Genomic DNA, 23,504 nt, shown 5'->3' with positions numbered 1-23,504 from the left:
TCGGGAGTTTTTTTTCCGTTCTCTGTGGAAAAAATATACTTTATTAGAGCTTTGTTTTTTCAAGCAATGCTTTCTGTCGCTGTAAAACCTTTATGATGTAACAGATTGTAGTGTAGGTATTGGGATATATATTGCATACACAAATTGGTTTCTCCACCTAAAAGTACCTGACACTTATTTGGAATTAGAAAAAAAAGTAGAGAACATTTTACGTTCGATCAGAAAGTTTCGGAGAAGTTTAGCGCTAGATATCAGCTGCAAAGGTGTTGCAATCAGTCTAGGTGTAGCAAAGATCGAAATACACTGCAATGCAACTGAGTCAAACTAAACGTGTCACTATCTAGCAATTATCACATCATGAAGTTTTGACAATTAAACACAATTCCAAATTTAAAGCAGAAAGAAGAAACGACGTTCAAGAACACTTAAGCAGAATCCCCAAAAAATCATGTCGTGATATTCTCTCACAATCTCATGATACAAGAAACAAACGGTGTACAAGTAGGGCACATCACAAAACCGGTGTTTTACATTTGTTTACAATTGTTTTACAATTGCACAGACTTCTCGGAGATGACAATGTTTTTTTTTAACATTTAGAAGCAGTGTGCTTACTTCTGTAAATTGTAATCACCCATCCATTTTCTAACTGCTTCTTCCAATTCAGGGCTGCGGGAGAGCTGGAGCCTTTCCCAGCAAGTAAAGGGTGCAAGGCAGGGCTCACCCACTGCAGGGTGCATCCTCAACATTCACTGCAGGGTGCATCCTCAACATTCACTGCAGGGTGCATCCTCAACAGCTCACTGCAGTGTGAATCCTCAACAGCTCACTGCAGTGTGAATCCTCAACAGCTCACTGCAGGGTGCATCCTCAACAGCTCACTGCAGGGTGCATCCTCAACAGCTCACTGCAGTGTGAATCCTCAACAGCTCACTGCAGTGTGAATCCTCAACAGCTCACTGCAGGGTGCATCCTCAACAGCTCACTGCAGGGTGCATCCTCAACAGCTCACTGCAGTGTGAATCCTCAACAGCTCACTGCAGGGTGAATCCTCAACAGCTCACTGCAGGGTGAAACCTCAACAGCTCACCGCAGGGTGAATCCTCAACAGCTCACTGCTGGGTTCATCCACAACAGCTCACCGCAGGGTTCATCCTCAACAGCTCACCGCAGGGTGAATCCTCAACAGCTCACCGCAGGGTTCATCCTCAACAGCTCCCCGCAGTGCCTCAGGACTCAATGCACCACTGCACTCTGCACTTTCTGTATGGACTGCCATGGTTTTTTTTTCACTACCACATATTTATTGTTCCCTACAATGTATTTATTGTTCTGGTTGTTATTATTGAATTTGTTTGTCATGTACTGTCTACATCGTGCGCTGTTGCCCGTCCTACTGTGTCGTCTGCTGTACTGTGTATATCCCGAGGCACTGGCGCGAACAAGAATTCCAGTGTACATGTACATATGGCAATAAACTCCTCTCCTCTGCTCTACTCTACCCTGGATGGGATGCCGGTCCATCACAGGGCACACAAACAAACTCATACCAGGGCCACTTTTCCCAGAAGTCAATGAACCCACCAGTGTGTCTCTGGACTGTGGGAGGAAACCCATGTGAACATGGGGAGAACATGCAAACTCCACCCCAGGGGTTGCGCCCAGGGCCCCAACACTTTGAGGCAGTAATTCTAACTACTGTGCCTCTGTCCCACCAATGTTTGGCAAAGGTCCTTATTTTTCTCATGGAACAACTGGGCACAGAGTACCCACTGAGCAAATGAGTTGAGTGGCTTAACCCCCAGTCTGTCCAGAAGGGGAGAAAAGCCCCGTCACCCTATTACCTGTCTGCACGCAGGCAAATGAACTATATTAATAGAGTCTTGTTAAAGAGGTGACACGTTACTGGTCAGGGTTGCTATTCTGCCCTTCCTCTTTATCTCCCTGTCCACCGCACTGGGACGGCTCAACGCCTGGCATGTGTCGTGTTGAGTGTGAAACACGATGACAAGTTCATCCCCCTCCCCACTCTCGCTGGTATAGGAGGAGGAAGGTGATCTTTGGAAACAAAGGTAGTTCTGCCTGAGGTCCTCCTCCTTCCTGAAGCTGACTTGCTCAGAGAAGCGGCTCTGTCACGCAGGAGCCCCGCTGTAGGGCTCGTGCTGTTGTATGACATGTGCCGAGGACGAGCACAGAACGGCTGCCCCTCGTCTCACCAGGTTTCCTGAATCCTATTAGGGAACGTTAAGGAACTTTGGGGCTGCATGTTCATCGGTAACCCTATTTCAGCTGCAGTACCTGTAAATGGGAAGGAAAGCCATAGACTCAGTTACTAATCTTCTAATCCTCTCTATTCATTTGTTTGTTTCGACTTCACCCCTCTCTTCACCTCTCTTCACCTGAGTGGCCTCTCTGCCTCCCCCTGCTCCCGCCTCCTCCACTCTCCCGGCTTTTCTTCTCCTGTGCTGTATACTCTTTGCCGTTTGCCCTGTCTTTCTCACACCCGAAGAAGGCTCCACTGCCGAAACGTTGTGTTTCCTTTCTTCTCTGTGCAGCAGGGAATGAACCTTTCCTTGTTCCGACTCAGTTACTGTGTTCACCTCTGTTTCTAGTCTGTGTACTAGTGTTGGGGTCCCCTGGCCAAATCCTGAGGACACCCACATCTCTCCGCTACATCGCCAAACCCTTAATTAACCTAATAATAGCTTTGATTGTGTTCCATTCCTAAACATGTTGGGGGGAGTTGCCTTCTAATTAGAGCTTAGTTCTCCGGGTTCTTAGTAGAAAAGAGGTTCAGATCAAGCCAGCTGCTAGTTTAATTAAGGATTCCATTAATTACAGAGCTCAGCTAGAATGAAAACCAGCAGGTGTAGGGGGCTCACAGGATTGCCCAGAAACTGGCTGCCGTGCTCAGCCTCTTGAAGGATAATGTTGTCCGAGCTGCCTCTGTCCAGACACACGTACGTTTTGACTGATGATCGGAGTGCAAAACTTTCCCCACTTGTTGCTTTGTGTGTCTGGCCCAGATTCCAGTGGGTTAATTCGTTGGAGGGAGCCTTAGAGAATAAAATGCTTTGCTCTGATCAGCTGGACCCATGGTCTCTCACCTGTGTTTCCCCTCCACTATCACCCCTCTGACGCAGTATGCCATGTGAATTAACACAGCAGCGGCAATGTTTAGCAGCTGGTAACACTATAAAGTTCAGAGCAGAGTGTACAGTATCACCAGCTTCTCAACTGGCTTCCTGGATCAGAAACCTCGGGATGCAGTCCACACCACCGCTGGCTTAGAACGAGGCGTGTTACATTCCTGACTTTCAGACATGATGTAAAAGAGCTGTAATAATGCCCCATGAAATAAACAGGGGAAGAGTTTTGACATAATCAGAGCGTGGTATGTGTGGCTTGTGCATGGCAACACTTCAGCTCCTCAGAGTTACAGTGTGTTTAGTTAGCTTGTAAATCAGTCGTCTCCTAGAGTCCTGTGCTTGTATGGAGAGAGAGGGTTGAAGCATGCAACACAGCTGATGTAAGAGTCAGGAGGACACTGTATAGCATAGTATGGATAGCTCACCTGACTGTGATAATGCTGCCGCTTTATCACAGTGCATATTTCTGTGTCTATGTCCTTTTGAGCTCCATTCCTCTGCTGGGAATGTGCTGGGCTGTCCAGATGCTTTTTCATGTGATCAGAGAATACATGGATCTAAATTCTTCATCTTTACCCTGAACGTTAGCAACCTCTCTTTCCTACTCTGGGCCGGTGTGGTGGCTGGAAGGTTGCCGGTTCGTTTCCTGCGGAATCCTACTCCGTTGAGCCCCTGAGCAAGGCCCTTAACCCCAGCGGCTCAGGGGCGCTGTATAAATGGCTGACCCTGCGCTCTGACCCCCAGATTCTCTCCCTGTCTGTGTGTCTCATGGAGAGCAAGCTGGGGTATGTGAAAAGACAAATTCCTCATACAAGAAGTAGTATATGGCCAAAAAGTGATCTTATAAGGTGATCTTACTTTGGGTATTAAATACAGGTATAGTGGGACCGGAAGTGTTGTGTATTATATTATACTGCATAAATGTTGTCATCAAAGATTAGAGAGCCTCGTGTTCCTTAAATGTGGCCATTTATCAATCCTTTATCTTGAAAGCAAACAAAAACCCCCACACACAGTCATTCTTAGCACACTGTACAGTGTGATCCACATCAGACTTACAGAATCCAAGGTCACCCTATCAGAATCTATGAATAGAAATGCAGAGCAGAGGAGAAGAGGAAGTCAAGTGGCCCTACAGCAGCAGGCAAAAATGTGTCACATGAGCCCTCAAACATGCTTCCACACAAAAAGGCACTGTGGCAACGGAGCCCTGAAACCAGGGACTTTGCACAAAATCAGGCCAAAACAATAGATAACACAATATTTTCATTTTTGTTCATCTTTTCTCCTCACCTATATTCTTCTACAGAATTGCCGGAAAAGCAAACATATAAATCCAGACAACAGGCAGAGAGAGAGAGTTGAAGGAATGTTTATTTAAACCCCACGGACACCACAGGCTGTCCGTTTGCAAGCGCGCTGTGACTCACTCACCTGATTGCACGGTCTCTCTGCTTTGCTTTGATTCTGAGGGGACAGCGCGCCCAGGGCACAGTGATATTTGTGTATCCACATACATACGACTTTCAGATAGCCGTAATTCTTTCCCCTCGTACTTATTTCTGAAGTTAGAAGATCATCTAAGTGATCATTCCCGAAGAAAAAAGGGGCAGATTCAATTGCCGAATATGCGGGAGGAAGGTAATTGTTGTTACACACGCCTCTTGGTGGAACATGGTCAAATCAGGCGATCAGTGCAACAGTTTTATCCTTCCCCTGAGATATGGTCTTTCAGTTTTTTGAGAAGCTGTATTTTCTTTTTAGAATGGCACAATTTTAATTTTGAACAACAACAAAGCGGCAAAAATATATCTACAGCAAATGCAACATAGAAGGACTAAGGCAACAGGAATATCGAGATGACGTAAATTATTTAATGGTAAAAATAAATCACCTAAAAACTCTGGAAATCAGTAGATTTGGAACCAAAATTAAGCAGTGGGGCTATTAAGGTACAATGCAAACAAATGCTTTCAGGCTTTTTCTAAGGTAGAGAGTGCAAATCTCATTATTGGGAGTTTTAAAATCAAATTAAAATCCAGACCGTATATACTTATTGTACATGTTGCTTTTCCCGTTACAGTTTAACATAGTTAATCCCTGTGCCTCCCAGTCCAGACCCATGTGTTACCGCGACTTCTCCTGGTTGTTTTAGCTCAGGTCTTGATTATTTAATAGTACCCCATCTAATAATTGATCAGGTACACACTTTTTAAAATTGTTTTTAATTTTTTGGAGTAAAGACACTTTTAAATCTTTATCTTTTCAGGAGTGGAAAACACATAAACGTGCATTATTATTATTATTATTATTATTATTATTATTATTATTATTATTATTATTATTATTATTATTATTATTCAGGTTGGAATTCGTTAAGTAAAACCGAATAGGGGTCGCCAGGACCTGCATTAAAAAGCCTTGAGAGTCGCTCTTCTTTCATAGAAAAACTGTAGTGGGGGTTGTGACCGCATTTTGAATTTTTGAATTTGACCGCATGAATTACTTTTCATTTACTGTCTATTATTCACACCGTTACTTTCAACCTAGAAGACGTTGCCCAAGCACATGCGATAAATAAACGCGGTTTACTTTGCAATGTCAAGCAATCTGTCAGGTTGGTCATTTGAAGACAGCGCCTGTGATTTACATACGAAGATGTGGAATCAGATGTATTTCCTTTTCCGGAGTGGCAGTGTGGTGGATGATAGGACACCTATGTCAGAGTGCGTGTGGTGAGGTGCAAAGACCGGGGCCCGTGGAGCCGTCTCGAAACCCCGCATAAAAGTGAGACAGTTTGTTTCTCGACTCGAGATTTCTGAAGGCATGAGAGGCGCAACTGTGCGGACCGGGAGCCGCAGTTCGACCCAGAGATAGATGTTTTCCTCTTTTAACTTTAACGTTGACGGCGCAGCGCCCCCCTGGTGTCTCGGAGGCGTCCTTGTGTTGTGTGTTTGAGAGGAGGCACAATCGAATCGCAATGAATCGTTTCTCGAAAGCACACCCGTGTTGTCATACGCCAGTTGGCATTTTCATTTTCTAGCCGAATAAAGAAGTTATTGATTCCAGTGCGGTGGTCGAGCCAGGCAGACGTGAAGAACATCAGACAAGCGCAACTCTGTAATCTCCCTTAAACCTTCCGAGAAAAGACGGTGATATGGTACACATCACCGCAGACCCAGAAAACACGGCTCGCCGTCTAAGCACGCAACGTTTGTTACAAGACTTCTTTAAAGCCCATATTAAGGAAACAGGAACACATGGTAGAAATTATAGGGTGTATGTGCAGTATACAAGGACACGAGCAGTTTGAAACCATTCATTTACCCATCTCGTATCATTTATGGAAGAAGAAAAAACAGAAAAAAGAATCCATCCTTTTTCATTTTTTTTTTGCCGTCCACTTGTATGCTCATGAACACAAGTACACGAACTACGGGTTTGGACAATTTCTTACAGAGTGCAACTCACCAGATGTGTAATTTGTGATATAAACCAGACTCTCCCGCGAGGTGGCGCCTTATTCCCACGGCTGTCAAAGTATTTGCTTCTGACCAGTATTTACAGAACGAATAAGGCAGAAAACTAGGGGGACAACATTTCCCATCAACACACCTAGACACTAAGAACTGACATACTGTACAAGTGGAACCCGTCAGCCACATTATCTACAGGGTAATGATCAGGATTTATTTCAATACGAGTGCTTCATTCTCAATCGTATTGATTCATACATAAGACACTACAAAAACCCCTACAGAATTATAGGAGCTATAAATATAATAGCGGACTATAAATACTAGATCGATATATCACACCAAAAACGACTGTCACTACGAACCACGTCATTCTTCGTTAAATAACACTATGTCACTAAAAGTAAGGTGCTTTTCGTATGCACGGAAAATGTAATCAGGACGGGTTGTCTTTGTGTGTGAGATGTAGTCATGTCAAACATTTCAGGTGCAAACCCAAGGCGCAAAATCGGATTCCAGTGAGCCGCCAGCCAGGACAGCGCCGACCCACGTTGTCTTGGCAGTGCTTGACCGGGAGGGGGCGCTGTGGCCCTGGGGGGCACCATGCGGCCTGTTTCTCATGCCGGGCAGGTTAATCTACGGTCTGCGGGAAGAAGTCGAGTCTTTTGAAGAGCTGGAGAAATGGGTCAGGTTCATATCCTTCGAAACTCCTCAGCCGCCCCTTGCAAAAGCGACATCGCCACATCTGAGGAGACTAACGACCTGCAGTAGAATGAAAAAAGGCGCCCCCCTCCCCCGCGCTGAACAGGCCATAACCTGCATAGCATTTTTTTTTTTAAAAAGGTCGAAGCATTTTGTGTCGCATTTTGTGAGGATACTGATGCGGGCTACTAGTGTGAAGGTACGTGCACGCAGGCGGGAGAGATGTCAATTTTCCAAAGCGCTTGCAAAACAGCGACTTTCCTGCTGCCTCGGGGGTGGGAAAAGTGGAAGATATCCGTGCAGGGCTGGTCTTCAGGCAGACCCAGCAGCCCTGTCCGGGGGCACGCCGCGGCCGCTGGCGTCACTGGAATGGCGACGCGGGTGAGACTCCCACCAGAAACAGGTCCTGCGTGGCGTCGGGACGGACAGGCGCGGAGGGGGCGTGGGAATTGGGGGCTCGCAGGTCGTGTTTTACAAGTGAAATGAAAGAAAGGACGCGTCTTGCTTTTTTTTTTGTGGCGCCGAACATCCACTCAGCCCGTAAGCACCACCCGATCTCCGCCTGCTTCCTTCTTCTGGATCCTTTCTGTCACACAAAAGACCAAAAACAACAGTTTATTCTTATTATGTCTCTCTTTTACAATATTTATATCACCGCATATCCGAACTGTAAATGCATTTCCCCTACACAAGTACTGTTGTGTTTTATCTTCGTATTCTAAATGCTAAATGAACTAACCAGGCTTCATGTAACCCTTATCCTATTCTCTCACATATCAATGTAGGTAACAGCTCTTTTGATGGAAGACTTTCCTAACAAGAGAACAGAAGCAGGGGTCGTCGTCAGCAGTGTTTTAACGGCTACACCCGGGGCGTCAGCCTCCACAGACTGCCCGCACTTTCTCTGCCGCACAATAAAATTCACCCTCATGTGTCGGCGTTTTTGTGTCTTTCCCTAAAATAGCATTCAAGAGATGGTTTTTCAAAGGTAATACAACGTCAACAGCGGGGCTGTACAGGAGAAAGTGCCCGTGTCTCTGCTTTACGGAAGAGCCTGCCAGCGGGTGTCAAGTGGGAGCACTGCCACCTGCTGGTAATAAGCTTCATAACGTGCAATAATACAGCGGACTTACCCAACTCTCACCTCTCAGGTGCACGGTGGTCTGATGCTTCTCACAGTCCTCCTGGCTCTTCAGCTGTCGACGTCGGCCTGTGAAGACGGTTATTCAGTTATTTCTTCGCGCTTGAAACGCAGACACGCACCTGCCTGCAGAGTTAACATGCGCCGGTTTTTACCTTTCTTTCTCTCCCTGCTGCTGTGGCGGCGGCGGCGGCGGATCCCGCTGCTGCTGTTCCTGTTCCATCCTGCAGGGGGCGGAAGAGACTGTTACCGAGTGACCGAAACAAACGCGTCGGTCTGAGAGGATGTTTCTCTACAAGCACCACAGCGAGAGCCAGCTAAGGCCTCTGTTTAATGTCCGTTGTTAATCTAGACAAGTAAAAACCACGTCTTTCCCTAGATATTGACTGCATCTGCTTTTCGTTTGTTTCCCGATTAGACCTTATACTAAATGCTGCCAACTATAATGCTGGTTCGGATCACCGCAAGGCTGGGAGCTCACTTTAAATCTGACACATTTCTGCCATTTGCTGACAGCAAAGCCGCAGGCGAGCCAGGCAGCAGCTGCGTGTGATGAGCAGGGCAGTAGCCGTGCTCGATGCGTTGCGGTGGACTGAGACCCTGCCTGGCCTCTGTGGGCCTCGTGCGCGTGGCCGTGACAGCCCCCTGTGTTTCTGTGGCTTCCGGCGTGTTCAGTACGTGGTTCTGGAGCAGAAGGAAGTATAAAAAAAGATCTATTTCACCTCTCTTTCCGGACCTTAATTCTCTCCTCTTCATACCTAAAATTAAAATAGAAAACAAAACCACCATTACCAGGTTATCATTGCAATACGCTGTTACAATATGAAGGTGTTGTTTGAGATTAAGACGTTGTGATCCATGTTTGCAACCACTCAGCTCAACATTTTCACTTGTAGTGGATATAATAATAATAATATCACTTTATTAACCCTTTACAATTTCTTGCATGAGGAATTATCTTTTCGCAGACCCCAGCTTGCTCTCCATGAGACACAGACAGGGAGAGAAGCCTGGGATCAGAGCGCAGGGTCTGCCATTGTATGGCGCCCCTGGAGCAGTTGGGGTTAAGGGCCTTGCTCAGGGGCCCAACGGGGTAGGATTCCTCTGCCGGCTGTGGGATTTGAACTGGCAACCTTCCAGCCACAGGCGCAGGTCTTAGCCACAGAGCCACTGCTCCGCCCCAAATATTTTACTTTATTCAAATGTATGCATTTTTATTTTATTTCAAATGCAGTTATTGTACCAAACCATTTCTATATACCCCAGTTGGAAACCCCAACAAGCTAAATGGAGCCATTGGCTTCCTCTCGAGTGTGACGTGCTTGACTGCTGCCCTCTGGCGGCCGTGTGCACTTACTGTAGCAGGCACTCCGGGATCTGCACGTGCTCCATCGGAATGATCTGCTCGAGCTCCTCCAGGCTGTGCACGTAGCGGATCTTGTTCATGAACTTCACGCTGCGCGAGACACGGGGACACTGCTGTGACGCGGGCTGCCGGCTCTCAGACACCAACAGCAAACTAAGTTCGCAAAGTATTTGTTTTCAAACACGACCCAGTTCCATCTTGCAGTACTAACACACACTGCCCTAAGTGCACCTTGTGAAGACTTGTGTGAGCTCTCTAGTGAACACGATTTGCATTGTGTATTAAATACAGCAAGACTTCTATACTGTAGGCATGATTCCAAATGTCTAATTTGGATGCTGTAAATTATTTGGTTCTTTTATATTTGTCTAGTTTCGACATTGAATCACCTCCTAACTTAAAATTACACTGGGATTAATGGATGATGATGTGCGTGTATTTATTCACTCATTTATGTGAATGAGTCATCTTTATTAGATATTAGGCCACGAAGACGTGAAAACAAACGATTAGGAGCTGCCTGGAGAATGGCGTGCTCTCTGGCCCTGGCTGGCAGTGGGTGCTAGGAGTCCTGCAGCCCGTATCCCCCCTCCCAGTCAAACCCAGGGCACCCTCTCACCTGATGAAGGGCCTGGAGATGGCCAGCACAGTGCGGATGAACCAGGAAGGGTGAGCGATGATCAGAGACTTCAGGTTCTTCCTCAGCCTTCGGAGTTGCAGACACAGACACACACACACACAAATAAAACTCCCCTCTAGGTCAGAACCAACCGGCCCTGCATTTCACCTGCAAAGACTCAACACTGGAAGAAACAAATACTACTTTTGGGCAATTGCTCAAAATGAACCTGCCGCAGATGTTTTTTTTTTATCCCTAGTGACATTCGATATCCCGTGTGTGGGGCACCTGCGAAGCTTCCAAGAAAAGTGGCCTGATCTGAACTACAGCAGGAGAGAACTCTTGAGTGTGGGTAAGTGCCGGGACCGAGATGCATGAGAAAGAGATGGTTATTAAATCGCAACACTGTTTTTGATTCTAATCCAAACAAACATGCATGCAGCAGGGAAATGACATTCGTGAACAGAGAAAGCCCAGAATGCACCACCCCCGTGCATGACTGTTCTGTGTAGCCATCTTTGCACTGGTGACAACAGGTGTCCGATGTGCTCGATGATGGGACCCCACAAGGAAACGTCGTTCATTCTATCACCCCTCCCGTGGCGCACACAGATCCCTGTGAAAGCCCTCACCTTCTGTCGATCATCTGGTAGCACTTCTTGAGCCAGACAATTCCAGGCATCCTCCTCCGAGGGGTGGCTCCGTTCAGGTAGATGATCATGTAATCCTCTGCCACCAGGAGCTCCAGGCTGCTGATCACATACCTGTTGTTGGGGGCCACAGAGAAAAAAAGAGAGAGAACACTGGCTCTCAGCCCCCAGCTGTCACGAACCGCACGGGAGCACCTCTCCCTGTAGACATCCTCGCACTAATTAATCAATCATCATTCCACACGATCTTCCCTTTTTATACCCTCTCACTCCACTGAGTCTCCACTCACTATTAAGGTTCCCTCTCTCAAGCTCAACCTGCATCCTGCCCTTTTGGAACGACACTTTAGCCTAATCGACTTTTGGCTCTTGAAACCCCAGCTATATCCCTTGACTACGGCTTCGCTTTTACGTTTTCGGACTTGGATACTTTTGGTACTGTACAGAACCTTTCTGGGAAAGATCTACCCCGGGATCTAACCAGCCGCTGACACTAGCAGAGCTACAGGAAGAGACCTAGCTGCTGAAAGACACTGAATGCGTTTGTATGGAGACGACGATCTTGATGTAAAGATCTAGTACGAAGAGTTCTTCACACAGCTTGACATAAAGAACAACTGTCAGATGCCATTCCTTAAAAAAAACATTGGATCCTGCTTTTTAAGACATGGGTGAAGAAACTGTTATCCAGTCAAGCAAACTGAATGTTAAGATCACAAACCTATACTGCTCTCAAGTGGAGCTTGGTCCCACAATCAGAAAAAACATGCTGCTGTGCATCTCTCACTGCCCAGGGCTCTGTTTTACAGTAAAAGGATGGAGAGGGTGGAATCCATACAAAGCGGTATTCAGGATGTTCCATGGCTGCTGCCATGCTTCAGCGTCTCTTCTGACGCAGGCTAGGTGAGTAAAGGGCAGACTCTATCCTGCAGTGGGATGCTTACAGGAAGAGGTTCTCCATGATGTAGTGGTAATCTGCGCAGTTGCTGTCTGGGAGGTAGCAGGCTGCAAACACGATGATGGCATTCAGGCCTTCTCCGTAGTAACCTGCGGGGAGAGAGGGCGGAATCTCATGGGAAGGCTGGGAAGCTCAGCAAACTGCCAGAGACGATGGAGAATTTCTGATTGCCTTCGAGTGCATCCCAGAGACTTGCAGTGCAGGTATAGGTATAACAACACTGTTGTATCCAGTAATTCAGTGTCAGTCAATGCATTGATCGTTTTATAGAAACTGTCACAGAGCACATGCATGGAAGGCACTGTAAAGACTGTGTCCAGTGCATTGCAAATACAAAGATGAAATAATGTATAATATAAAAATCCATGCATGTGCAAAATGAACTATGAATAATGGATAGGTCGAGTTTGTTTCTTCTGGATAAGGTTTCATGGTTTGCAAGCTCTTGTCATAGTTCTTTTGTACTGGGACACAGAAGCACTCAGTGGAGTGGAGCCAATGTGCACTGCAGGCTGAACAAGGTCATAACTGTGTTTAGGTTTAATGTGCAATAAGATGATTAAATGTGCTTCTTTCTGACTTTCTCTGTCCTGCAACAACTGTCAGAGTTTAAATGGCCCCTCCGTTGGGGTCATGATAGGTCTTTCAGCTATTTTGTAAGCCGAGCTGAAGAATAAATAATGATAAGAGAACTTGTCAGTGCCGTGCACTGTGAGGGGCGAGCTCGCGTGGCTGATATGGTGAACGCACTCACCCCCGTGGGTGATGACACGCAGGTAGGGCCTGATGACTTGCATGTCGATACGGTGCTCCTGCTCCCCGATGATCACTGTCCTCCACAGCCGCCCATTAGACGCTGACCCCTCCCCTTCCTCTCCGGGCAGCCCCGCCCCCTCACTGGGCGGAGCCTTGGCTGAGGCGACCGGAGTGTCATCTGAAACACAGAGGAAACTGTGTTCTTATGAACCTTTTAATGGTCGTTACACTAATATTTAATGAATACATGGCTTACACTGCAGACTTCAGGACACTCACAAACAAGACCTTTAAATAATTTGTGAGGATTTCTCATAAGCCATTAACAGTCTGATAAGTTGGTAAGCAAATTATATATATACATATTATAAAGGAGCTCCTGTAGCCTTTGTGTAACAGACAGCAGATAACTGGCTACTACTTTAGGACCAGTATGTCATCATACAGTACTAAACTGACAATTTTAATGTCATATTGAATTTCCTCACTGTTTTTCTTAATCCCCAATACCAGCTGACAAACAAGGTCAGAAAGAGCTTTTTCTCTTCTCAATTCCATCCTACGGAAAGACACCTAGGCTTTCTGTACCACAGAACCCCTGCATCCCAGTGACCCTTGACCTCTGACCCATGCTGACCTTCCCACTCCAGCTCGTTGCCGTTGGTGATGAACTCCAGGGAGTCGGTCTCGTCGGGTGTCTCTATGTCATCCACGTTGATGTCCAGGTCATCGGGGGTGTCCAGGAAGTCGTCGGAGAGCAGAGAGCCCTCGCTCTGGTCAAGGGACAGGTTCATCTCGGGGGCCACCAGGGTTCTCCGCTTCCGATGAGCCGAACTCCCCCCTCCACCCCCACCCACGTTCAGGGAGTTGGGAGGAGCTGTGCCGAGAATCCAGAGAGAGAGTACAATGGTGATCAATAGTAATAGTAACGCTATATACCTTTGCAGCTCACAACTGGGAGCCCACTGAAGCTCAGCAGCTGTGAGCCTGGCCAGTACCTGGATGGGAGACCTCCTGGGAAAAACTAAAGTTGCTGCTGGAAGAGGTGTTAGTGGGGCCAGCAGGGGGCGCTCACCCTGAGGTCTGTGTGGATCCTAATGCCCCAGTATATTGACAGGGACACAATACGGTAAAAAAAAGGTCTTGTCCTTTGGATGAGACAAAAAACTGAGGTCCTGACTCTCAGCGGTGTTTCTCGAAAATTTCCCCCTGGTCTTTACCAGTCATGGCCTCCTAATAATTTCCATCTATGACTTAATTTCCATCATCACTCTGCTCTCCTCCCCACTGATGTGTGGAGAGAGTACTGGCGCATAATCCAGATGGGGCTGCACACTAGTGGTAGTGGAGGGGAGCCCCCATTCCCTGTAAAGTGCTTTGAATGGGGTGTCCAGAAAAGTGCAGTATAAGTGTAAGGAATTATTAATTATTATTTTAAATTAATGGTGAGTACTACGTTAAATTGCTTTACGGTGTCATATAAATAGAAAATACTCCAAATCTGTGTTGGAAAAGGAGGCTTGCATAGCACTGTTTAGTAAGAGAAGATTATAAGTGAGAAACAGAACATCTTAATGTTCTCAGTGGTATCTCTAATTCAAAATAAAAAAAAACCCACATAGACCAGATATGGCTTGAATCTGCTCAGACTCATGATTTTACAGCGGTTCTGACGAGCTGGTTATCTGGATGTAACGCTGGATGTGCTGCCTAGGCTGGGACACGGCGGCACTCACAGTTCCTGTTGTCCGTGAGGCTGCAGGAGGACTCCATGTCTCCGTCCTCGGGGAGGGGCCTGCAACAGAGGAGGACAACATCATCACTGCACCCCCCCTCAGCCGCACAGACGGGACCAGACGCTCTCCACAGCAACCGCAACCAAGCCCAGCAGTAAACAGTCAAGAAAAAAAACCCTCTCCAAAGAAACACTTGCTGCATCCTGACTTGTGGCAGCCCCCTTTGAGGCAGTGTAGATCAGAATGTGGGCTGGCTCAGTGCTGAGCGATTGTGTAAGCACTCATTCAAAACACTGACTGGACAGCTTGCAGTGTGGCGGTTCTTCTGCTGTCTGCAAAAACAAAAAGCTTGGATTCGCACAACAAGATCTAGTTTCAAAGTTCAGATAGTGTGACACAGAGGTGCCCGAAACTCTGAGATCGACAGACGTGAACAGTGCATATCCCAGCTCTTTAGAATATAACTACAGATCATGCTCAGCTGAAGTTTTGTCTGCTTGTTGCGCTGGTACAGGAGGGAATGGAAAACAAGCAAAATGTTTTTGCATCAGAACCCTGTTCTGTACAGCTTCCAGAATTCCAGGGGAGGCCTGACTGACACTTCCCTGCCCTGGCCATTCCTGTGGCGAGCAGGCTGTGATTCCCACAGCCTCCTCTCTGTTCTCTTCTGCCAAACTAGCATCCCCTGACTTTGTGGAAGACGGTGGAGACGGAAGGTGGTGGGGGGGGGGCACGGCGGGAGCAGAACAGAAGAGGGATAGATACCACACATCTGTCACTCGAGCCTGAGCCCCCGAGACAGGGTGAAGCCCTGGCCTTTCCAAACCCCATCGACAGCTGTGTCTGCACACTGTGCAGTGCAGTCATACACAGGCTGGGTATCCCTCTGGGCAGCCTGCTGCTTCATAACACACAGCTCCGCTGCAGTGCTCCACACAGACCTTATTTTTTTCCCTACTGCGTTAAGAAAGGAAAATGCCCTGCAGGCAGGCACCCCCCCCCTCCCAATCCATCACCCTCATGCAGAGGCCGTAAAATCCGTGAAATCAAACCAGTGCAGCCATCTCTTTCTCTTACCTATTGGTGGTACGGAGGTCTCAGGCTTCCTCCTTTTCTCCTGCAGTCTCCTGTTTTAAATGCTCTGCTCTGCACACCGAAGCACAACACAGGAGCACACGCGCGCTGTGCACACCACAGGACTTGCAGTGAAGCTGCTGCTCCTTTTTCCCCCCCTGCCTAAGCCTGTCCTGCCTCCATTTTCCTGGAGATGATGCTGTGTTGTTGACAGCCCTCGACGTCACATGACGTCGGGTTTTACCATTTAAGGCTTGGGTGGCACCTGCTCCCTTTCGTGCTTGAATGAGAGGCGGCATTGTCTCTCCCCCCCCCCCCCTCCTCTCCCCCCATCGCACAGTCTCTCTGCCTCCTCGTTCTGTTTCAGGGACTGGAGCATCTCACAGGAGGAGCGGCCTGCTCCTCAGAGGCGCTCAATTATATAAGGACTGCTGAAACGCGTCGGTGTCTGCTTTGCGTTGCATGACGGAAATTAACCTCGATATGAAATTCACATGAAACAAAATAAGAACTAGCTTCTGCGATCGGCTGTGCAGAAGCAGTGTGGAGCAGCTCGGCTGCTTTCCATGTGAGACAGAAAGATTGGGTGTTTGTTGGATCAGGGATTCTGCATGACAGAGAATTTCCCACTCTCGATTCTTTATTGCATTTCTGTTTTTCACACAGAAAACCACTGGGTCTCGCGTGTACGAATTTAGGTTGACATGGATTTGGACTCTCAGAACATGCTGCAGGTTAAGCTGATCAATGGGTACAGAAACATCTCCATCAGTTTACAGGAGCTGGGTTCCACCAGTGCATTAACACTGGAGTGGATTTGCTGGAAGAGGTTGGAAAATAATTTTCACAGCTGCTTCCCTGTCCCTTCCTCCCTCTGTCTCTCTTTTGGACTCTCCTCCCCTTCTGTTGTCATGGCAATACCATTACGCCAGCTCTGCGGCGGTTTAGACTTCACCCCCTCTCCTAAAAGCACATTACAAAGGGTACGAGTGACAGGAGGATACTTTCGCCTGGTAGCCCATTGGGTTGCTAGCAGCTAATTTTCAGAGCTCACTTGCCTTGTCTTGCGTTTGTGTGTTTCAGCATGTGTGCATGTGCGCTCGGGTGTGTGGCAGACAAGATTCAGTAGGGGCACTCAGTAAGTGCTGCCAAAAAAACAAAATCTACAGCCGTTTTTTTTTTTTGTTCACATCCCTGGCCAAAACCAACTCGCTCGGCAGAGCTGATACGGTCTTTTACGCTCTTCTCTGCTCTCCTCCCCACTGGTAGCTGGTGCGTGGTGAGCGTTCTGGCGCACTATGGCTGCCGTCGCATCATCCAGGTGGATGCTGCACATTGGTGGTGGTGGAGGGGAGTCCCCATTACCTGTAAAGCGCTTTGAGTGGAGTGTCCAGAAAAGTGCTATATAAGTGTAAGCAATTATTATTATTATTATTATTATTATTTTGTAAAAAAAATACAGTGCCATGCAGTCCTAAAAACTCTTTTTAAATTTAGAGTCAATAATTATTTTTGGTTTTTGATTTGGAATAGCCAGGTGTGTGTTTTATTAGGCTTGGCTCTCAGCAGTGAACCATGTAAGCGCACACAGGGGAGGGTGAGGACGTACAGTATAGACTCCTCCAGCCTGCCCACCTTTGCGACACTCATCTCTGAGCATGTGACAGGCAGCACCGTACTGTAGTATCTGAAGAACAACATCCCTCACCTCAGGCTCAGCTCTAATTGGAGGAGAAGCGTATCCCTCACTGAGAGTCCTGCATGCCTGTGAGGGCTTGGAGAGAGCCCTGGATCACTAATCCCATCCTACGCTCTGTCACAATTACTGGCAGCTTGGCAGTATTTCCCAGCTCTGATCCTGGAGGAACAGGGGTCTGCTGAGCTCTCAGTCTCGAGTGCTAATTGATCGATGACTTAATTGACTGGCTTGTTAGACTTTTATTTAACTTGTTTCTTTGGTCAGCCTTGGCTGTCAAAAATTTAGAAGCCTCAAGGGTACTTGAAAGACGGAACTTTATACAAAAAATTTGACAGGAAGCTGCGTCTAAACGCGAGCTGTCGAGCCTTTTTCAATTACCACATCTAAAAAAAACATAATGTTTCTTTTCCTTTCAGCATGGAATAAACCTTTATCTGCTATCTTATAACCTTTATACATCTTATTCTGACCAGGCTTGACATTATTTCTTATCAAACAGCTCTTGCTAGTTGATCAATTGATGAGTTTGTTTTCATTCCGCAGAGCTCCAATTACAGGCAACACAACTCAATGAGGCCAGTTTTGAAACCCAGAAATTGGTGCAGGGTTTCAATTAGCCTGTGATTAAGACCCAGTGTCCTTCCAGGACCAGGTTTGAGACCTGACTGGGCTACTGACATGACCTTCACAACCCTCTAAGAACGTCAGTGAAGTCAATGAACAGGAGGCACCTCTTTATACAAAGGGTGGTGGTAAAATGAAACTTCTACCGCACAATACCACTAAAACACTGGCATTTTTCAAGAAACTGCTGGATAGGCTCTTTGGATCATATGGCTGATAATTAACTCGTTGTCTAGATGGGGCAAATGGCCTCCTCCTCTTTCTTAAGTTCTTCTTATATATAAAAGTCCATATTGGGCAGATATTAGGTCAGTCAGCCAACAAAATAATATATGTCTGGCCAAAGTTGCTGATCTGCTACTGTAAGTTGCACTGGTTTAAGTGCTGTTTGTGGTTTAAAGAGAACTGGACAACCTGGCCTTTGGGAATCAGCTCTTTCATTCATGTCCTTGCTTGTCCTACCTGGGGAAGTCCTCGTCCTGCCACTCGTCCTTCACCTCCATGTGCTCCATCCGCAGGGTGGCCTCCGTGGTGCCCATTGCTCTGGGGTTGTAAGGGGCTGGCGTGGGGCAGGTGCCACAGCTGCAAGAAACACAGGAATGACCCAGACTGGAGAGAATGCGGACTGGTGTGCTGCGCAGGGGATTCGGAATGGGAAGGGCAAACAGAGCAGGAAAGAGAAAACCAAACCCTTATATTGCAGCGCACTCAAGACGTGAAAACGGGATTGTTCTCCTGAGTGCCATGTGACGTGCGTGTGACCCAATATCCCCTTGACCGCCGCCCCAGAAAAGTCAATCGCATCGCAAGAATTTCCCTCCCTGGTCCAGAAGTAAATTTCCTGAGCCCAGAAAAGATCCTGTTCATTATCCTCCTAATACGTTTCTGGTCTGCCACTTTTTTTGACATTTTCAGGCCTTCGCCCCTCATGTAAACAGAGGGTACCCCGGTTTCCAGTGGTCAGGTGACCTCTTCTGGTGCCCATGGTATGATGTTGTAGGAGTTTGGGTGTACTGTATATTGTATATTGCAGTATTTATGGAAAGTCTGCACGTATAGTTTGTTTGGAGAAGTGGTGCAAGTCTATTTTTTGCGTGAGCGGGCTTAATTTCCACAAAGAGTACTTGAGCATATGCACCCAGGCATGGGTTAATGTGGATTCCTCTGTACAGAGCCCACACACACACATCCCGTGGGCAGAGTCTGATGGAGTGTGGTGTGTGCTTAGTCCTTTAACAGCAGCAAGCCTAAAGACTGCATCCTTTTGTATTACGTGGCTTATGGCTGTGGTTGTGGCCATGGTCAGTTTCTTTCATTGACAAACGCCTCGCTTTCTCTTCAGAACAGTGCACGCCTATGGGAACTAGCCAAAAAACAAGCCAGAGCTTGACAGGTAGCAATCTGATACAAGACACAGAGGTTGACTTGATGACAGGCATGCAGAAATGGTGTGGTTGAGTGTCACTGGGTCAAGAGAACGGTGCATTCGGTAGCAGGGGTCTCAAGGGAAACTCCCACATTTGGTGCAGGTGCATTGCCTGATGTTAGCCAGCACCATAATACAACATCTGTTCTAAATTAGCGAGGCTTTGCTCTACATTATCTTAGGGAGAAAAAAAAACAACAGATTGTAATGGTTTTCATAGCGCAGTGAGAGTAAATGCAATGGTAATTAAGTGAGTCAGTGTTCATTTTGTCTAATTAATTTTTATTGCTCCTTTTTGGGCATTTGAGACTGTAGACTCATGTCGCACTTCGCTCCCACGCAAAACCGTAACAAAATCAGGTGTTACTCACTTGTAGCCATGATCTGTAAACGATCAAAACGTTGTGCCCTGCACAGTGCTGCTCTGCGATGTGGCTGTGCTGAGCAGCACTGACTACAGAACGCTTGGGCAGAACGGACACCTGTGTCAAGAAGGGCACCATGTGCCCCCACTATGGCACCATGCAAGAAAGCCCACATGTGTGGCCAGTCACAGAAGCCATCTCTGTTGGCACAACTACCCTGACTGGGTTTCGGCACATCAGTGTCTATTTGAAACGGCTAATGTGTTTCTGTCTCTTACAGTATATGTGTTGATGTATTCCTTATAACTGTGTTACATGTCAAAACCGTTGTAACTTAAAATGACTTTCGAGTAGCTGAAACCGTGGAAAGGTTTCAATGAAGCAACTTAGGGTATGGCTCTATGGAGAACCAGAAGCTGTGGGGTCCCTTGGTTTGGAATCGGAAATCCCTGTGGGAGAGTACCCAGTTTTCTGGGCCAATCAGAGAAAAGGCAAAGAATTTCAGTCCGTTGTAAAACACATTTAAGCAAGATCCCTTAGACTGTGGCAGAGTGGTTGTTTTAGGCGCGTCAGTGCATGCGGAATACAAACCATCACAGAGCAGCCCCGTGTACACAATGCCCTCCAGGTACAGCCCGCTGTGTTCGGAAAATACGGAATGAAAGGACTGTGCGCCATTCCAGTGCTGCTATTCTGCATGTGTATTCTCCTGCGGCGTTATATGGAAGAAAAAGCCCACCGGCGGTCTCGGAAGAAGAGCAGCAGATGCTGCGAGATCTGCCGTGAGGAGGCGTGTGTGCCAGATGTGTTACACAACGGAGAATATGTATGTCGCGGTCACCCACCAACCAACGCTGAAACCCTACAGCTGTGTGAGAGGGGCGAGAAACAAAAGCTTCTCCATGTTTTTTTCGGTACTCAATGACACTCTCCGCTCGCACCAGTCATTAAAAAAAGCATAAAATACTCACATCTGGGGAAGGATGCCCGTCTCCTGCTGCGTTATTGCGTGGTTTTCCTCTCTAGAGCCTTTTTTCCCCACCCCCTGTCCTCTGTTCGGGTCTCAGTGTGGGCCAGAGGCAGCTGCTGGTGCCCGGAGCCAGAGGCGGTGCATGCCGCCGCTGTCCAGGTGCCTCGGTCCGCGCTGGAGTGCGGGGCAGGCGCGGGGCGAGGCGGCGGCTGCTCGCTTCTGCAGACAGATACAGCAGGACCCGAGCCCCCCTGTCGTGTGGGTGGGAGCGCAGGAAAGACAGGGACACGGAGCCCTCTCTCGCAAGGCGGCGGGGGGCTCTTTTAAGATGACAGCCCTGCTGTCCTGCTCCCCGTAAAAATCAATTCCTCGCCGCAGCTACACCCAAAATGCCTGGTCAGTCCCTTGTCTTCAGCCACTCTCTTCAATCATTATTCCTCGTAGCCCTCCGTTCTCTCATTTGGTAACGAGGTCTCAGCTGCCCCTTCTTCTCTCTCTTTATATACAGTATATATTCCGGTACTGTTTTTGCAAGGTGATCAATGGTGGTCTTTGTGTATTAATTTATCCCTACATATAAAATTCCTTGTGGGTTTTTATCCATCTAAGACGGATCTCCAGCACTTCTGTTCCCTGGCAACAGCATCCCCTTTAATTTCTCTCTATCGCTATCCGCCTGTCTGTCTTTACCTCACTGCACCGCCCCCCCCCAACATCTCCCTCACAGTCCCCTCCTACCAACCCCCCCGCCCCCCACGGTGCTCAGTGCGGTGTCAGTCAGCAGCAGGAACCATTCCCTGTTCTCCAAGCTGTGGTGCACTTACCTGCTTTCCGGACTGGGTCAATCACACAGCCTGCACGAATCCGGTCTCCAAGAGCTGTAGAAACCTGCAAAGGGAGTGTTCTGCTTTATACTGCTCTGACCCGTTCATTCATTTCTTCAGTGCTTCCAGTCACAGCCCTTAGGATAATTTTTGTGTTCTCGGCACAGCCAAAAGGATGAAGCATTTCAAGGAAAGCGCAGTCTGCAGCATACCTGACAAGCCTGTAAAAAGAGTGATTGTACACAACTGCAGCGTGAAAGAGCGTGATTACCAGGGTAAATGAGGGGGGCACTGTGGCGTTATTGCTCTGCTGCCCCAGAATGCGTGGATCCCGGTAGCGATTCCCAGAGTGGCCTTCTCTGTGCCTGCCTGCCCACCCCATTGGTGGACTGAAAGAGTGGGTGGTTTTTGTCCCACCAAAATGAGTTTTTTGCAGAAGTGCATAGGGAGGCTAGAGGGCACAGGGTAAAACTAATGTGGTTCTGTGCTCTCCATCCACTTGGTATTACCTGAGCTCTGTAGCCGGTGCAGCAATTATAATAATAATAATAATAATAATAATAATAATAATAATAATAATAATAATTGCTTACAGTTATCTAGCACTTTTCTGGACACTCCACTCAAAGTGCTTTACAGGTAATGGGGATCCCCTCCACCACCACCAATATGTAGCCCCCACCTGGATGATGCGATGGCAGCCATAGTGCGCCAGTACGCTCCCCACACCCAAGCTCTCAGTGGGGAGGAGAGCAGAGTGATTAAGCCAGTTCAGAGAGGGGGATTATTAGGAGGCCATGATGGGTAAGGGCCAATGGGACATTTGGCCAGGCTCCAGGGTTACACCCCTACTCTTTTTGAGAAACGCCCTGGGATTTTTAATGACCACTGAGAGTCAGGACCTCGGTTTTATGTCTCATCCGAAGGACGGCACCTTTTTACAATATAGTGTCCCTGTCACTATACTGGGGCATTAGGACCCACACCGACTGCAGGGTGAGCGCCCCCTGCTGGCCCCACTAACACCTCTTCCAGCAGAAGCCTTAGCTTTCCCAGGAGCCCGCCATCCAGGTACTGACCAGGCTCACAGCTGGTGAGCTTCACCCACTTCAACAGCAAACACCTCACTTGCAGAATCATCGATCAGGTGAGTCTCCTTGTTTTGAGCAGCTGGTTAGGGCTGAAAGTAGTAATCTGAATATTGAGGTAAACGAAAAAGAATGGGACGAGTTGGAATATTTACCTAAGGCTGTTTGTAGAGTTCCTGGGAAAGATAACACTGTGCTGGATGGTGGCTGTCAGATGAAAACGCAAAAGCTACAAAAAAAAATCGGAAAGCTTCGATTGATCGTTAGTTCTATCGACAACTCTTGACATGGAAACGACTGAGAAATTATGCACTCATCTGAGCAATGAAATGTGCAAATATTATAGTATCTACGAGATCATTGCTTGCACTACTTTAACACTGCCAAAACATTCATTAATGTTCTACCCACAGGAAAAGATTAAAGTAGGTAACCCATTTATAAAACCTCTAGCAAGATATTTTGACTTGATGACGGTTGATATAGCAGAATATCACTTACACTCTATAACGCTGCAACATTAAATTTGTCTTGTCACAGCAGTGACCAGATATACAGTAGCATACAATTTATTTTTGGACGCTTCTACATCTGAAAACAGATATCGTGCGGGTTTTTCTTTTTAGAAATAGCGACCCGTTCTGAGAATTTTAAAAAAGCGAAAAAAAAAAAAGTCGAAGCGAAAAAAAAAAGTTTTGTAGTTTCAGAATCTGAGACAAAGCAAAAATAAAAATAAAAAAGACAAATACAGAAAAAGTTTTTTTTAAAAAAAGATGATATATAGGAACGCAGGACCGTTATTTTCAGTTTCCCGTTGTTTCTCTGCCTCATCCGGCGCTCGAGGAGTTAACGGCCCCTCAGTGCGCGAGACTGGGCTATAT

At 47.2% G+C, this 23,504-nt stretch overlaps 1 protein-coding gene across 6 annotated transcripts; it reads right to left on the bottom strand.

Annotated features, from left to right (window-relative positions):
- Positions 1 to 6,467: 6,467 nt before the first annotated feature.
- Positions 6,468 to 23,453, bottom strand: atcaya (ATCAY kinesin light chain interacting caytaxin a). Of its 6 annotated transcripts, none has more exons than XM_069186097.1 (16): positions 23,125 to 23,453; positions 22,779 to 22,852; positions 21,536 to 21,599; positions 20,713 to 20,962; positions 18,413 to 18,532; positions 14,554 to 14,612; positions 13,455 to 13,694; positions 12,816 to 12,995; positions 12,048 to 12,150; positions 11,086 to 11,217; positions 10,454 to 10,540; positions 9,826 to 9,924; positions 9,191 to 9,226; positions 8,624 to 8,692; positions 8,461 to 8,537; positions 6,468 to 7,913 (listed from the first exon to the last, which is right to left on the bottom strand). In XM_069186097.1, the coding sequence occupies exons 5-15, from the start codon at positions 18,487 to 18,489 to the stop codon at positions 8,501 to 8,503; spliced, it is 1,119 nt and encodes a 372-aa protein (XP_069042198.1). In that variant the 5' UTR covers positions 18,490 to 18,532; positions 20,713 to 20,962; positions 21,536 to 21,599; positions 22,779 to 22,852; positions 23,125 to 23,453; the 3' UTR covers positions 6,468 to 7,913; positions 8,461 to 8,500. The 6 variants fall into 6 exon arrangements, with proteins under 6 accessions (XP_069042198.1, XP_069042199.1, XP_015221054.1 ...); XM_069186098.1 differs by having other exon boundaries at positions 20,713 to 20,930; XM_015365568.2 differs by lacking the exons at positions 21,536 to 21,599; positions 22,779 to 22,852; positions 23,125 to 23,453 and having other exon boundaries at positions 20,713 to 21,410.
- Between the last annotated feature and the right edge of the window lie 51 nt (positions 23,454 to 23,504).

The sequence above is a fragment of the Lepisosteus oculatus genome, chromosome 29 (genome assembly GCF_040954835.1).
Source record: "Lepisosteus oculatus isolate fLepOcu1 chromosome 29, fLepOcu1.hap2, whole genome shotgun sequence".
Classification (NCBI taxonomy): Eukaryota; Metazoa; Chordata; class Actinopteri; order Semionotiformes; family Lepisosteidae; genus Lepisosteus; species Lepisosteus oculatus.
Note: the sequence above shows the minus strand (reverse complement) of the source record. Positions and strands in the feature narration are given on the sequence as shown.